The sequence below is a fragment of the Hipposideros armiger genome, unplaced genomic scaffold (assembly GCF_001890085.2).
Source record: "Hipposideros armiger isolate ML-2016 unplaced genomic scaffold, ASM189008v1 scaffold_671, whole genome shotgun sequence".
Taxonomy (NCBI): domain Eukaryota; kingdom Metazoa; phylum Chordata; class Mammalia; order Chiroptera; family Hipposideridae; genus Hipposideros; species Hipposideros armiger.
In genome coordinates this window covers 568,691-585,870 of record NW_017732021.1, presented here as the reverse complement: position 1 = coordinate 585,870, position 17,180 = coordinate 568,691, and the positions used below count along the sequence as shown (strand labels likewise).

The window sequence follows — 17,180 nt, the reverse complement described above, 5'->3', positions numbered from 1 at the left end:
ATAATAATAATAATAATAATAATAATAATAAATATACAATAATCTTGCTTATAAATACCATGGCCAATTGATTTTCATAGAAGGCTTTCATTAATTTTTGCCAAACTTTTACATCTGTAGCCTACTAATGGTTGCAATTGATGAATGTGTGTAGTTCTTAGACAATGTTGGTTGACATTTTCATTTATGGTACCTAGTAAACCACAACTGTAAAGATTAATGCATGAATTGGAACATCATGTGCTTGTTAATGGCATGAATGACTTTATTACCAAATTGGATAATAGTTTGAGAGTACAGGGAGAGCATTATCTCAAATTTTTTGTGCCATTCACAATGTAATAGCTAGAGACACAAGACACTTTAAAATTTGACTTTCATTGTGAATATCTTCTCCATCAATTTAACATCTATAAAATTAACAAAAATAAATAAATAAAGCTCTTATTTGTATTGTTTGCCAACTTCTATAGTACACGTTTTCCCACCACATGTAATTGCAAGCTGCCAGTGTGACTAAATACTGAGTTAGGTTATATGCACCCAGCACATCATTATATAGGAGTTCCATCATATGGATGGACAGAACAGATGCAAATAACCTCAAGACCCTAGCTAATAGAAAAGGGTAGCAAAATATTTATGAAATGATGTTCATAAATAGGTAATTGTCATTCTTCTTTTTAATAAAATTTAGTAAATTTTATGTTTCAATAACTTACACTTTAACACTGGCTATGCTGACCAACCAGCTTGCCATATTCCTGATAACTTAACAATCGGTTCTGACGAGCTGGTAAAAGTTAGCTCTAGCACATCATTGTATATCTTTTTGGCAGATGAAAGTAAAGAGGTTAGGACAAGGTGCTTTGATTGAAGTCCCCTCCTAAGATCACACAGAACGAGAGAGCAGCTCCTCAGATTTATAAAGAATGAGGAACAGATGGATATGTGTGAGCAAAAACACAACATGGGTCCAAATCTACTACATGCCAAGCCTACATTTTAAAAAATTTTTCATTCATCCCTTCCTGTAGTATCTTCTGTATAAAAAAGCAACCCGTACCTTATACTTCTTATGCCCATTGTTCTGCTAAATTATTCTCCAGAGCAATTGTACTACCTGATAATATTACTTATTTTTCTTCCATTGTTGAGACCCCTGACTACAATGTAAACCCCATGAGAGAAAGCATCTTGTCATGTTTTATTCAACTTTTAACCTTGGTTATCAAGAACTCCACCCAGTATGTATTTAGTAGTTAAAAATATTTGTTTAATTAAAATTTAAAAAAAAATCACCCTTCAGTAGAAAAAAGATGGTCTCTGATGACTGAACCAGCTATAAAATGTCATAGTACATCTATTAGAGAAATGGCAATAAGTAGATGACAATGAAAAGAGAAGACGATTATGTGGACAAAGTTGGTTCCTGAGTTAAAACAGAATGATGAAGGTACCAGGAGCAGACAATTAGCTAACTTGTTCAAAGAAGCTATTTTGGTGGGTCGCAGAGCTCCAGATGGGAGGCTGTAGACCCACAATAGGATTCCAGACTCTCAAAATGACTAACAATGAGGAATAATACCAGTCTAGCAAGCTGAAAGTAATAAAACAAACATGAAAGGAGACAGGTTTCCAATTTACAAGACCAAAATTAAAGGTAGGCATTGAGTTTCAACTTGAAAACCAAAACCTAATTATCATTAAGAAATCAACACTAAGGGTGACCTCACAATGAGTCCTAGAATATCCATTTAAGACTATTTAAATTTCCTGCAAAAGTCAGGATTTATGCTTAACTGAAGTACGATAAATTCAATGATGTGGTAAGGACTGCAGATAATACAAGACAGGCTTTGCCATGTTTTTTCATATAATTTTTCTTTTCATTTTTTATAAGGCTAATATACTTGAGTGATTCTGATCACTCTATTTTAATCAGTGGCTTCCAACCCTGAATATGAGGAGTATTTTTTTTTAATATAAAGGAAAAAAATTTTGATGGGATTCTACATGACACAAAGTTGTTTGTTTATTTTCAATTGATTAAGAAAAATAATAGCCAATGTTAATATTAGTACATTAATATTACAAATATACTTTGTAATTTTCAATACCAATGATGTGCATTTATATTTGAAAAAAAAATAATGCAAATACACTTGAGATATTCAACCCATAATTCTTCTGTGGATATTTGGATCTTGGGCTGGAAACGGATGGTCTTGAATTACAGAAAAATGTAACATAAAAAATACACACAAAAATATACTAACATATTTTCAGTTAGGTACCATACTCCTTCACTTTTACCAGTTGTTCAGAAACTATTTATTCCAGCTTGGATTGTCTTCCTAAGAAATACTTTGTGATCTTATTCAGTTCTGTGGCTTCAAATAACATCTATATGATGACAGCAAATTTGTATCTCCATCCCTGTTTTCTGGATCTCTAGGATGACATCTCAAATGTATCATGTCCTATACCGAACCTTTAGTTTTTCCTCCTAAACTAGCTCCACCTGCAGCCTTCCCATATGACTTGACACCAATTCTGTGCTAATTATTTATATACTGTTTCCTAACACTGAGCCAACCTTCTGCACTCTGCTCTTTGATATTAGGGTTGGGACACTGCAAATAACACTTCTTGGATTATTTTTTTTCAGTTGGCTTTAGGGTCTGCCTAAACCTACTGATTCACATTATTTTCTCAGAGGTCTGAGCACCAGCCATGGGTTATCTCCTCTGAAATGTGAGCTCCAATTCTACAAAGCCCCTATTACAAACTCTTAGATTCTGTAATACCATACTTTCTCTTTTCTTCCTCAGGCTCTAAAGATGGTGTCTGTCGATACTGTTATTACCTCTGCATTAATTTTTGTTATTTCCAATTACAACAGCTGCATAAAAATTCTGTAATTTAAATTTCATGTGTTTTAAATAACTAATGTAGATTACATTTTCCTTAGTAGATCTTACTTGATATATAAATTGGTATCAAGAAGAGACTAAGAAATAGACTCCCAAAGATGGTATTTTGGAGAGTGCTATCCATATTTGTTGGCATTGACACAGCAGAGTTCCTGGTCTGTAGAAAATGGAATTAACAACTATTTAATTTATTACTTGTGGTTGGGTGAAACACATATCGAAGGCAAGGTTTGAGGAGGAGGAGCAAGTATTGTAGTTAATGCACTTGATGCTTATACTCAAAACTACGAGGACTATGGAGGGAGAGAATTATCGATGACTGCATTGGAGCCAGAAAAAAATTAAATTACACTTTAAGTCATGGTCAGAAAATAAGAGATCGTCTATAGTGATCCTGTAGCACTGGGCAGATAAGGCTGAACATTATATCCACAATTTAATTATGCAAATTGCATCATTATAATATGAAATGCAGTTACAGAATCACAATTTCTCATGTGAAAATTAGGGCATTAGTTGAGAAGGAATGGGATCCTGAAATCTGAAATAGAGACATTTGGATGCTTTGGAATAAAGCTGAGAATCTTAGAACCCTGAGTCATCAGAGCCACCTTTGCTAAAAGGATCACCCCTCTTCCCTTGCCTTGAAACCTCCCTATAAAAACTCCACCTGAAGCAATTCCCTTGTAATGGACATTTATTCTTTTCAGGAGCAACCACTATCACCTCTCATATTCTCTAAAAGACAGTGGTCAAACTCTCTATGCTGTTGGAAATATTTAGTATTTTCCTAGTACAATATGCCAGCCACCAGCAGCTTGTGGCTATAGAGCATTTGACATGTGGCTCATCTAAATTGAGCTGTCCTTTAAATGCTAAATACACTCTGGATTTCAAATATTTAGAATAAAAAATGATAAATTTTGCATTCATAATTTTATACTAATTACATGTTGAAATTATAATATTAAGGTTAAGAATATAACAAAATTTCATCGTGTAAAAAACATAACTCCTACAAAATTTAAAATTATATATGTGTCTCACATAACATTTCTGTTGGACAGTGCTGGTCTAGACAGCCTTCAAAAACTGTGCATATAAAGATCAAAGAATTTTGAAAACCACTTTCTCCTACAATTTTAAATAGGCGTCTTTAAAAAAATTCTAAGTATGAATATATGCAAAGGACACAATTTCTGTTACACTGTAATTTTACAAACACCATAAATATAGTTTCCTTAAAATCTTATATCATTAGTTCATTTAATTTCTAGCAAGTGTTCACTGTATATTATAAATGGAAATACCTGTAAAATCAATCAGACACATCAGGAATATTTTCTGTTCAAAAAGTTAAGCTTTGTGTTTCAATTCAAATTGGTCTATACTATAGTTCTATATAGAGGAAATTCTAGTTCTAGGATAGATAAAGCCACTGATAGATAAAAAATAGGTGGGTGGATGGATGGATGGATGGATGGATGGATGGAAAGAAGGTAGGTAGATAGATACATCATACATACATATAAATATGCATACATACATAAATCCATAAAGAGATGGTCCTTTCTATGTTTGTTTGAAGAAAATAAGTTAATTTCTTCTCCAAACATGCTTAGTGAATCTGTCTTTTGCTTTGTTCTAAAGCAGTGGTTCTCAACCTGTGGGTCGTGACCCCTTTGGGGATTGAATGACCCTTTCCCAGGGGTCACCTAAGACCATCGGAAAACAAAAAGATATTTACATTACGATTCATAACAGTAGCAAAATTACAGTTATAGAATAGCAACGAAAATAATTTTATAGTTGGGGGTCACCACAACATGAGGAACTGTATTAAGGGGTTGTGGCCAGCATTAGGAAGGTTGAGAACTGCTGTTCTAAAGGGTCTTGCTCAGGAGCTATACATCTGCAATTTCTCACTCTGGATCTCCAGAGTTTTATTTATACTCAAGTAATGTCAATGTTAATATTTTCAGTTGAAAAAGTAATATATGACTTCCTTAAAACACTGTGAAAAAGGAGAACAAACAGATAGAGGTTTGTCATCAGGTAGGACAGTGTTAGAAAGTGGAATATCTTAAAATAGTGTCCAGCCCCCCCAAGGACACCTCGGGGATTGATTTTGCACCCCAGTAGTACACGCTTCAGATTAAAGGCTAGATTAAAATGCACTAGACTGCCTATATTGAGGAAGATTATCCTCATAAAACTTAAGAAAAATTCAAGAGAGAAAATTATTTATTTCACACATGGAACTAATGTTAAATGCATATGTAATGCAAGAAGAAAAATTAATTCACTGACCAGGTTATTTAAAATATCATTTCTAATATTTTAACTTGCCTTTATGATTATGTCCTCAACTGTATTCATCACTGAAATGTTACAATTAAAGGAAGTATTCCCTTACAGAAGGTTTTGGAAGTGGTATAAAGTAACCTTAAAAATATATACTACTTTAATATTGTAATGCTCAGTCATTTTATTTTATTTTTAGCAAGCTTAATGGCAATGTTTATAGACTGATCAGTAAAAATGACTGTAATTAATGTTTAATATTTTAATGTAAGACAGTTACCTTTAAATTATTCAACCACATAATGAAACAGTATGTAGTGTTTTTTTTTTTTCTTTTTTTTGCATTAATACGTAAGTTAAATCTAACAACAGAAGAGAAAAATATTTCTTGATGGGAGGCAACATTTGGCAATAATAACATGTCTTTTACAGTGATCCTACTTTGAATCAGACATTTCACATTTTCTTAACTAATCAGTAGACCAACTTTATGATATGGTATTATTATCTCTAAAAGACTGAAAATAAAACAACTGCAGTTCAGAGGACTCAAGGATCATGCATGCTTATAATGATATAACTAGTAAGAGGGGCAGCTCAGATTTTATCCAGTTCTATCCTGCTTTATCTAGTTGTTTTTCAGAGTTTTTTCCACCAACCATATATTTATTTTGGATACTTAGAACACCATGATTACTACTAAAGTTATCGAACATAAAGAAAAATATGAGCAATAATTTTTGAAGAAAATTATAAATATTGAGATAGTAAGAATCTTGGTTAATTAGGTTTTATACCTAACACAATAATATGGATGATGTATTATATAATTGTATATTTGAAACCCTATATAATTTTATTAACCAATGTCACCGTAATAAATTTAATAAAAAAAAGTTTCTAACATAGTAATCTATGGAAACTAGATCTTTAGACAATACTTTTCATTATGTGCTATAACCTGTGAGTGTGTCATGAAATCAATTTAGTGAGGCATGACCAATATTTATAAAACAAACAGATTATAATCGATTAGAATAAAAAAATAGAGAAGTACATTTTTGTAGTAAGGGAAAATATTATTTTGTGGCAGAGAGAGAGAGAGAGAGAGAGAGAGAGAGAGAGAGAGAGAGAGAAAGAAAGAATGAACCAGGCCACAATGCAAAGTATAATTCTAACTGTGGGTCATGGTTAAAAATTCTTGAAAACCAATTTCTATAGATTATCTTCAAACAGAGATAAACCTACAGATCAAAAATTAATGTCCCCAGCCAGCTATTTGATCAAAATAGCAAAGAAGTGAAAGTAATTGTGTCTTCCTTAGAAAATAAATTGGATTTTTTTAGGGAGAAAAACAAGAGATAAAAATGTAGCAGATAAGGTAAGGTAAACAAGAAGAAATATAAAGACCTTTGTGAAACTTTAGGTAACTCAGCAATGAGAATGAATTAAATTAAGCAAAGCAGACATCTTTAGAACAGGACACGATTACTAAATTTTGATGACAATTATAGGTGATTACCATGACACAAGAAGATTTCTACCTCAGTGCAAGATTAATACAATGTATGTGTTCAGTATTTTATAATAAATTTACTTCATGCTTATCTTAGTATAAAACACATACCTTAGTGTGTGATATATCCTTGGCAAATATAAAGTACACAGCTCTGACCTTTACCAGTTATGTGATCCTAGCCAAGTTATTTAGCCTCCATTAAATGCAGAAATAAAAGTACCTCATAGAGGGGGTCTTTATGAGGATTAAGCAACTCGTAAAAAGTGCTGTGAATTTTACCTGGCATGTGGCTAAGTGTTCAATAACCTGAGTTTATTTTTCAACTCCTTCATGATTTTGTTTTTTATTGTCTCAACAGCCCATAATTTGCACAGAGAAGGTATTTGATAAATAAATATTTGTTGAATTGAACAGATGGCACAGGTTGGGTGGTTATCATGATTTTTTTTATGCAACTGAGGGGTTAAATTAGGTGATTTTCCCAAGTTTATACAGATAGACTGGAGCAGAGCAGGTTTCCGTTCTCTTTCTTCCCGTTCATAAATCAGGGCTCTCCTCTGAGGCAAGTGTAATTGACCCCTGACAGCTGACTTTTAAAACACTGCTGCTCTTAGAATTAGGTTTTATGAACTAAAACCTAAAACACTCCGGGAGGGAGTGTATGAGCTCTGACAATTAAGTCCGTGAAGTGGTTGCAACGATGTTGCTGACCTTTTTTGATATCAGAAGAATTATTCATTATGAATTTGTACCAACTGAACAAACAGTTAATCAAGTTTACTATTTGGAAGTGCTGAAAAGGCTGCGTGAGAAAGTTAGACGAAAATAACCTGAACTTTTCACCAACAAATCATGGCTCTTGCATCATGACAATGCATCAGCTCGCATGGCACTGTCTGTGAGGGAGTTTTTAGCCAGTAAACATATAACTGTATTGGAACACCCTCCCTATTCACCTGATCTGGGCCCCAATGGTTTCTTTCTTTACCTGAAGACAAAGTAAATATTGAAAGGAAGACATTTTGCTGACATTCAAGCCATCAGGGGTAATACAATGACAGCTCTGATGGTCATTCCAGAAAAAGAGTTCCAAAATTTCTCTGAAGGGTGAACAAGGAAGGCCCTGGTATCAGTGAATAGCTTCCCAAGGGGAGTACTTAAAAGGTGACGGAGGGTAGTGATATTCAGTAATGAGCACTTTTTCCAGTATGAGTTAAGGAACTTAATTGTCAGAGCTTGTATACGTAATGAATAACAATGAGTTAATGTGTTTTAAGTGCTTATTAACTCTATAAGTGCTGTATGCATTACTTCATTTGTTTCTCACAACACCATGAAACACATGCTCTTATTATTCACACTTTATAAAGAAACTGAATTTCAGAGTGATTAAATGACTTGTTCAAAGTTATCAGTTAGTAAATTCTAAATCATTATTTGAATACAATCTGACACAGCTTTAAGGGCTCCACGACCAAATTTCCATAAAGTGACACAGCAAAGATATCATACAACCTGAGAGGGATTTTGATTCTTACTATTTAAGTCTTCTCTGTATTATAACAAAGAGAAGCAGGATAGAGAGAGTAGGAGAGGAAAACCAGCTAATTTATTTAGCTGTTCTTACGCTCACTTGGCATTATAATTTTTTTTGAAATTTTCTGGTACTTACATGTTTAGATGTCTTACTCATTTTTAGTTAAATAGAAAGACAAAAGGACCTTTTTCAATATTATAAAATGAATCTTCTATTACTGCAGAGCACTTTAAAATCAACTACTTATAATAAAAAATAGCTGTGTGACATATGGTAGCAGAGAAACACTGAAAAATCAGCTCTGTATAAAAACATGATATACCTGAATAATATGTCAAGCAAAAAAGATACAAAGTGAAAAGCCATTGTTCATGGTTTCTTTTTCAAAAAGGAAATATATACTTACAACCTTTAAAAACATATCTCAGAAAATATTCATATATAATTTTAACATGTTGTCATTTATATGTTAGTAACTGGGAGAATGATCGTATTATTTTAAGTTTATTTTTCCAAGTTTCTATTATAAGTTTACATTTTATATAATGGATAAGGTGAAAATATTGCAGAAATCATACTTAGGTATGAATTTCTTTACTGCACTTTCCTCACGATCTCTTTGCCTTCCCCCCTGTGATTTTGCTTTTCTACCACACAGGGTTTTCTTACCTTATTTGTATTCACTGCTGTGATGACCCAAACGCACTGTGCATTGCTGTCATACTGGAATGGAAAGTTGGGAGACGTAAAGGTTCCACTTGGTCCTTGAAGATTAGAGCCACATGTCTTCACTAAAAGAGAAATTGCATTTTAAAAGATGAGCATATACCATGTGCAAAATCACTGCAATAAAATATCTTGCAAATAGACTTTAAATCCAAAATTGCACAACTACAACCACATTAAAAGATACATTAGGGCTTTATAATGTGACTTATCAAAATGAGAGTGGTTTTTACACACTGAAGTTCACAAGCTCAATGTTTTCAACAATAATTGAAAACTAGTGATGAATAAAAGTGAGAGGCATGATAAAATGTCCTCTGACTGTAAATAGGTGAGTTTAATAAGAGAGAGATATATTTACCCAATATTGGGTTAACAAAAATCTACAAAGAGAAAGAAGCAAAGCCTTGAATTGATTAAGCAATTTAAATGGTAGTGTTTTCATTTATATTTATTAAGTACCCTAGGGCATATTATAGCATAAATTGAGACATCAATATTAAAACCACTCTTTCTGTTCTCAAGACTGTGAATTAGACCAATTGGACTACACTGAGTTATACTGAAATAATTTAAATAAATTCCCACAAAAGTTAAATGTTATATTTCCTCAGTTTTCTAACCCTTCTTCCTTCTACTCAACAAAAGAGCTTGTGTTCATACTGCATCTGTGTCTTAACTTCTTTTTCTGTAACTTGAAGTTTTTATATTGTGGTGATTTAATAGTTATTTTTAATTTTCTCTTGTTTGTTTCTGATTTTTACATTTTAAACAAAACTATATTATTGTGTAATAAGAGAAAATAGTAAATGGTATTTTTCTTCCTTTAACATTACAATAATCACCAATCTCTTTTTTTTTTCTATTTAATGCTTAACTTCTTATTAGTCTTCTATGCTTATTACTTCGTTTTCTTCTCTATTTATTATTTTTTTAAAATTCCATGGTATAAATAATCCCACCTTGTCTGACTTTAAGCTTCCAAAGGCTTAGCAAGGCCTCACAAAATTTCTAAATCTTTCAAAATTGGCTTTCCCTCCCCAGCTTTATTTATTTATTTAATTTTTTTTTTTTTTTTTTTTAGCTGAGCCATCCTGCCACCTGTTGGCAGCTCAGCAGCAGCTCAGCTCGGGCAGGACAAAGATCTGCTGTTGCTCAGAGCTCCCACTCCTGAGTGAGCTCTTAACCAACTGAGCCACTTGGAAGCCCCGCCCCTCCAGCTTTATTGATACATAATTACTATATAACATTGTATAAGTTTAAAGTGTACAACATGATGATTTGATACAATTATACTGAAAAATAATTAATAAAGTCAGTCAATACCTTCATCACCTCACATAATTACCTGTGTGTGTGTGTGTGTGCGTGTGTGTGTGCGTGTGTGTGCGTGTGTGTGTACAATATTTAAGATCTACTTTCCTATTAATGTTAATACAGTATCATCAACTGTAGTTACTACACTATATATTAGATCACCAGAAATTACTCATCTTATAGCTGGAAACTTGTCCCCTTTAACCAGCATCTCCCCATTTCTCCTATCACCCCCAGCCCCGCTTCTGACAACTTCTGTTCTGTTTCAATGAGTTTTGAGTTTTTAGATTTCACATATAAGTGAGATCACTACATTACAACTTCTTGTAAGTCTCCTATGCTTCCTACTCCATTTTCTTCTCCCCCATTCACCTCTGAAAGTATGTCAGTCAGAATTCTGTTGTTTCAGTGTTGTAATTGCTTTCTCAATGCCAACGATGACTGCCTAATTGCCAAATCTAATAGGATCTCTTCATTTCCCCCACATATTTGATCTCTCAGCAGTAATGGAAAGTATCAATAAGCTTTGAAATTCTCTGCCTTCCTTTACACAGTCCTGAACTCTTTTGATTCTTGGCCTATTTGTTTAAAATATGCTCTATACCCTGTTCTGGTTCTATTTTTCCATCTGACCCTCAAGTTGCATAATTATAAACTGATTTAATAGCCTATTTTCTCTTTGTTCAATGATCTCTCTGAATAATCTAATTCTCTTCCATGACTACAATGGTCATTTCTGCGTTGATGGCTCTCAACTCTACACCAACAACTTTGCCATCTCTCTTGATTTCTAGAGTAATTTCCTCTGTGTTTGCTGGACATTCCATGAAATGTTTTAAAGATGCTTTTAATTAAAACTTTCTTGGGCCAGCTGAGTGGCGCATTGGTTAGGAGCTGGCTTGGGACACCAGCTCTGAGTAGCAGGGTCCCGGTTCTAATCCCACATGAGGGGCCCTGGTTCAAATCCCACATGAGGGCCAGTGACGCTGCACCCTCTACAGCTAAGATGGTGAAGCTTGACCTGGAGCTAGGCTGCTGTGAGTTGCCGGTGACAGTGTAGGTTGCAGTGGGACTGGCCGGAGCTGGTGTGAGCTCTCGTGAGCTGCCATGAGCAGCCGTCCAATGGCCAGCAAGTGACTGCCTCATCCGGGAAGAGAGCAATGATAATACAAACATGGGCCAGTGAAGCGATGTCCTCCACAACTAGACTGAAGAACAAAAGGACAGTAATTTGTCTGTTCCCCTTCCCTAACTCCCCAACACTGTTCCTCTCCCCCAATTCTCCAATAAAATCTTTAAAAAAAAAAAACTTTCTTAGCTAATCCCTCCACCTTCCTAGCATACATACATAAGTGCTCCTAAAGACCTACACAATCCTCTTCTGAAACATCCTGCTTTCCTTCTTTTCTTCTCTTCCTGAAACCCAGTGTTTCATCATCATCTTTCTCCCGGACTACTTAACGTCTTCCAATATTCCATTTTTTCTCTGTATTCTATCCTCCTTAGTGCTACTATATTTCTCTTTCCAAAATACAGATTTATTTTACTTAATTGCATAAAATCTTCATCTCTATTTCCTATAGGATAAATTATAAACTGCCTAATAGAGCATATAAAATTATTCCTGTGAGAACCTAGATTGCTTTTCCAGTACAATTTCCTGCCATTTTTTACAGTCATGCACTCAATGTTAGCCCGAAAAGAAACTTGCTCTTCCTTAAATGTACCATAACCTTTATAATTTTCTACTTTTTCTATGATGTTCTCCAAGTCTAAACTGTTATTCCTTCTTACATTTGCCTGCAGCCATTTTATTCATTTACACAAAGTCAAGCTGATGTACCACTTCTTTCCACAGGAAGTGTTCCTACTTCTTCCGCTCAGGGTTTTGTAATGGATTAAAGTACTTACAGCACATTATTTGAATATCACCATCTATAAAGGTGTTTGTGTGCAAGTGATCTGATAAAAAATGTAGTGATAAATATTTTAAGGACTTTACAGCAATACACATTCTAGAGCAATCACATGATTGGTTTGAAGTTAGTAGAAACAGCTTTCTGATAGGAAATAGTGCTTGGGAGGCACTTAACTACTTTGTAATTCTCTGGAATGCTGTGTTTTCTAAAATGAATACACATTTATACTATTTTGTGGGCAAGATATCATTTATCATTTTGTTAATCCCTAGTAAAGTGGCTTTCATGGTGCAGGAATGCTTACCAAAGGAACTAATAGCCAAGTTCTTTGGCACAACTCTTAAGTGGACTATAAAATAACTGCTCCCTACATGCTGATAAAGACTTTTTATAAATATATTTCAGGCTGGTAAGTTGTCCTTTTTGAAAATGATTTACTATCATATAAAAATAAAAAGCACTCATAAAGTGACAGATAAAAATCACCTTCTTGTTGTCCTTCTTGTTGTTTCCACTCATTTGAACCAAAGAATAATCAAGTATAATCACAAGTTAGGTTTGCAGACATTTTGTTTTTGTAGGTTTATTTGCCTTTACACACTTCTACACACTTCTTGTGGGTTTTTTGTTTGTTTGTTTGTTTTTGCATGTTTTAAGAAACTGAGTTAATTCTACACATATTCCTCCGAAACTTTTTCCCACCCAAGTATCATGAGGGCTAGGTCCGCATATGCAAACTTATTTAATAGATTTTAACAGTTCAAATAGTCATTGAAGAAATATTTCAAATTTTGGACAGCCTTCCACCATGAGAATAGATCATAATTAGACGGTTTCTTTAATTCTGGGTCAGGGAATATGAGATGACCTATCATTTGAGCAGAGTTGTAGCAGTTGATGCACAGCAACCAGCCTACATGACTGAACATGACTGAAAGAAAACATTACTTACTGTTGTAAGCCACTGAGATTTTGTGGTTGCTTGTTCCATCATAGACAGCACATGCCAGTGAAAGTTTGATTTTTCCAGTTATAAAATAACCCATGAATGAAGATTTTTGTATCTGTATCTTTATACTTGTGCTATTACCATATTACCCCATGTATAAGACACACCCTTTTTAAAAAAGTTTCGGGTCTAAAAATTGGGTGCGTCTTATACAGTGGTTGTAGATTTTGTTTTACTTGCATTTCCTGCTTTTCTCATGCTTGTTTTTGTGCTCATACAACCACTGTATAAGACACACCCAGTTTTTAGACCCCAAATTTTTCGAAAAAGGGTGTGCCTTATACATGGGGAAATATGGTATTTGTGCTTTATACTTGTGCTATTATTGCAGGATGGATTCTTATGAGGATTATTTAGCCACAGCAGGTGAACATTTTAAAATTTGATAAATAAGCATAAATTAATCTTTAAAAGTCTGTTCAGTACATTGACATGGTATAAGAAACAGAACAGTTCCCCAAGCTCTCACCACAATAATAGTATCAGCTATTTGTGCTTCCGTCTAATTCTGTTAAGTATGTCAATAATGTTTTAATTACTAATTCTCTACATTTTTAGTATGGTTTAACAGAAGTTTTGTTTGTTTTGTTTTTGTTATTATCTCTATTTCTTTTGCTTTGGTTTTTCTATGTATGCTCTTTCTAGTTACAATTGTCCTTTTCTCATTGATTTATAGAAGCTTGCTGTATATTATCAATATTAACTTCTTTTTATGTATTGCAAGTATTTCCCTGCAATCTTATTTAAAAAGAATTAACTTTGCTTTAATCAATTAGAATCTGTGTACATTTAACAAAAAATGTACACAGATAATCTGTTAGTATTTAACTTTAGGTACCTGTATTTTATATCTTGGTTAAGTTTCTTCAATCCACCTAATTGAAAATGCCACCTAGTATTTAATTCTCATACTTTAATAATTTTATATTGTTGCATTTAAATTTTTGATTTACCTGGAAGTCATTTTTGTCTGCTGTAAAGTAGGAGAAATAATCATATTTTCCAATATGTGAATAGGTATTTTCCCAGCAGTATTTACAGTAAACTCTATTTTATTCCTCACCAATTTAAAATTATACAACTTGAATTGTGTTATGTTCTATTATATTTCTCTCTATTATCTATAAAATAAACCTATACATGGATCTGAGCCTTCATTTTTTTTGTATTGGTTCACTGATCTCTGATTATTCCTCTGCAAATACCACATTGCTTAATCACTTTTAATATACACAAAAGCTCTGTCTCTGTGCCAGACATCACTTTTGCTGCGGCAATTTTTGTCAAATAAAACCATACGATTTGTCCTCATCCACCTTATTCACCAGATCTGGCACCATGAGACTTCTGGCTCTTCCCCCAAAGTCAAAATGACCTTGAAAGGTAAACGTTTTGAGTTGATTCAGGACATCAAGTTAGCCACAACAGCACAACTAAAGACACTCATGAAAGAGAACTTCCAGAACTGCTTCAGAACGTGGCAAGGATAATGGAATAAGTGTGTTCGAAGGGAGGGGGGAGTGTTTTGAGTGGAATTGATGGCAATGTGTCTTTTACTGTAATATTTTTTTATTGAAACATTCACTGTAGTTTTTGATCACACCTCATACATGGAGACATTGTGAAATAGTGTTAAAGGGATTATGAACTTTTAAGAAAATATTAGAATTAGTAGCAAACGCCAGGAAAATTCATCCCTAGCCTCTCTATCAATGTATTCCTACCTTTTCCTCAGGCCAAACACACATAGTTAACTATACTTTGAAAAACACCTAAGAATAAGGTTAAGTACAATGAAATATGTTTTGTTTCAACTGTAACCTTCAGGCATTTAGATTTGTGCTAGATATAATGTTTCAACTACACAAGTAAGGCAAGCTGAAATATTATTTTTGGTTGAGTTAGAAGGACGCGATTCACAGGTTAAATATCCTTTTGCACAAAATATACCAACTGGGGCCTGTCTGTAGTGATTCCTGGGTCTTTTATGCCCTGACATATCTTTTTCACTTTCTCCTTCCAGAATCTTCACATTATTTTTTTTATAATATGAGGAACTTTTGTGATGCTGTTCCAACATTTTCCTAAAATTTGAAAATACCACAAAATTCCTTTTACTGACCTGCAATTCCTTAAGCACAATGAGAATGTTCCCACTTTAAGACCATAGCACTTTGCTATTTTTTCCTATTTTGTATAGTTTTCTGATCAAATAGTCCTCAACAAATGGTCTATTCTGACTAATCGATCAAAAGCTTAGATTTTTAAGTATCACCTTCAAATATATACATACACATATGCAGATATCCATCTTTATACATAAGTATATACACATGTATACAAATATATGCATACATGTGTACATATACACATATATACCAGTGTTTATTATCTCTTTTCCCTATTAGAATGACAGCTTCATGAGCAATGACTTTGTTTTGTTCACCATGGTGTCTCCAGTGCCTAGAACAGTACCAGACACATAGTAGATGCTCAATAATAAATATATTAGTGGATAAATTAACACATGATTAAAATAATGAGAGTTATAACACAGATTTGTTTTTCTTTCTGGTCTGTAGCTCCCTCACCCCGCTCACATCTCCCACCCACTGTGGACATAGTGGCAATTCAAGCTACTACCCTCTGGTGAATATTCTCATCCACCAAGGATTCACTGACCCTTGTATGAACAACTAAGTCTTATTGTCTGCTGTCCCAAATCTGTGTTAGAAATGTTGGAAGGTTTCTTGTAAGAAAACTTTCTTATTTCCATGTCTTCATAGCAATCATTAGGATGAATTCCATATAACTCTGTAGTTTGTGTATCTTCTACTATCCCCACATCTTCCACTTATGGGGTGTTCACACTTGAGTGAAGACGAATCCAAACTGTCTGGCTCTGAGTTCTTTCACTTGTTTACTTAGACAGCTAGGCTGTGATCCACACTCTCTGACAGGCAGAAAATGATGATATGATTATATTATGTAGTTATCTACGTGCTTTTAATAAGTTCTCCCAATGGTTGCAATGAGATTAGTAGAACTTGGAAGTCATATTTTTGCCCAAAGAGGCTTTTACTCTCAGGGAAATAGCCTTATTGCTAGTAAAATGGTTTCATGGCATATGAAACATGGATAATGATAAAAACAAATCTAAATTTAGCAGTCTTTATAGTACTTATTTTTTTCTTTTTTCACCTGTGAGTTAGGAAACATTTGATCTTACTCCTAGGAAAGTATTTCCATTTCTGTCTTTCAATATCCACAGTTACTTTTCTGCTCATTAGCCAGGGATGAGAATAAAGACTTAGATTATATCTGAAACTGACTTGATATTGACCATGGAATAAACTATATTTCTTCTATTACACAACAGGTGATGGACAAAGCAGGTGATATATATTTAACTTAGTAGGGTTTCTGTTGCTTCTAGAAAATGTAACTTATACTCTGAAAAATTAGTTATTCTAATAAGGTGCCTATTGACTGAATTATAATTTTGAAAATATGAATTTATTTTGTATTTCAAGTTAGTGAAGTAATCTCATTATCTGTTGTAAATGAAAAATATCAATATGATTATTTATTAAATTTTGCAAACTTCAGTAAGAATCTAGCACCTAAAACTCTCTGTGTCTATGATATATACTGATATTAAGATTTCATCATATTTTTTTTAAGATTTTTATTGGGGAATTGGGGGGATGGGAACAGCGTTGGGGAATCAGGGAAGGGGAACAGACAAATTGCTGTTGTTTTGTTCTTCAGTCTAGTTGTGGAGGACGTTGCTTCACTGGCCCAAGTAGGCACCATCATTTGCACTCTTCCTGGGTGAGGCAAATCAGTCGCCGGCTCCTGGACGGCCGCTCACTGCCACTGCTGGCCGCTCACGCTGGCTGCTGGCTACACA

General features: G+C 33.9%; 1 protein-coding gene across 1 annotated transcript in view; it reads right to left on the bottom strand.

The window, feature by feature from the left end:
* The window catches only part of LOC109372874 (CUB and sushi domain-containing protein 3-like), a 275,626-nt gene that overhangs the window by 207,552 nt on the left and 50,894 nt on the right, over positions 1–17,180 (bottom strand). Inside the window, exon 2 of the mRNA XM_019626382.1 lies at positions 8,966–9,087. Coding sequence (XP_019481927.1) covers positions 8,966–9,087 — 122 coding nt within the window. The remainder of the gene's footprint in view (positions 1–8,965; positions 9,088–17,180) is intronic.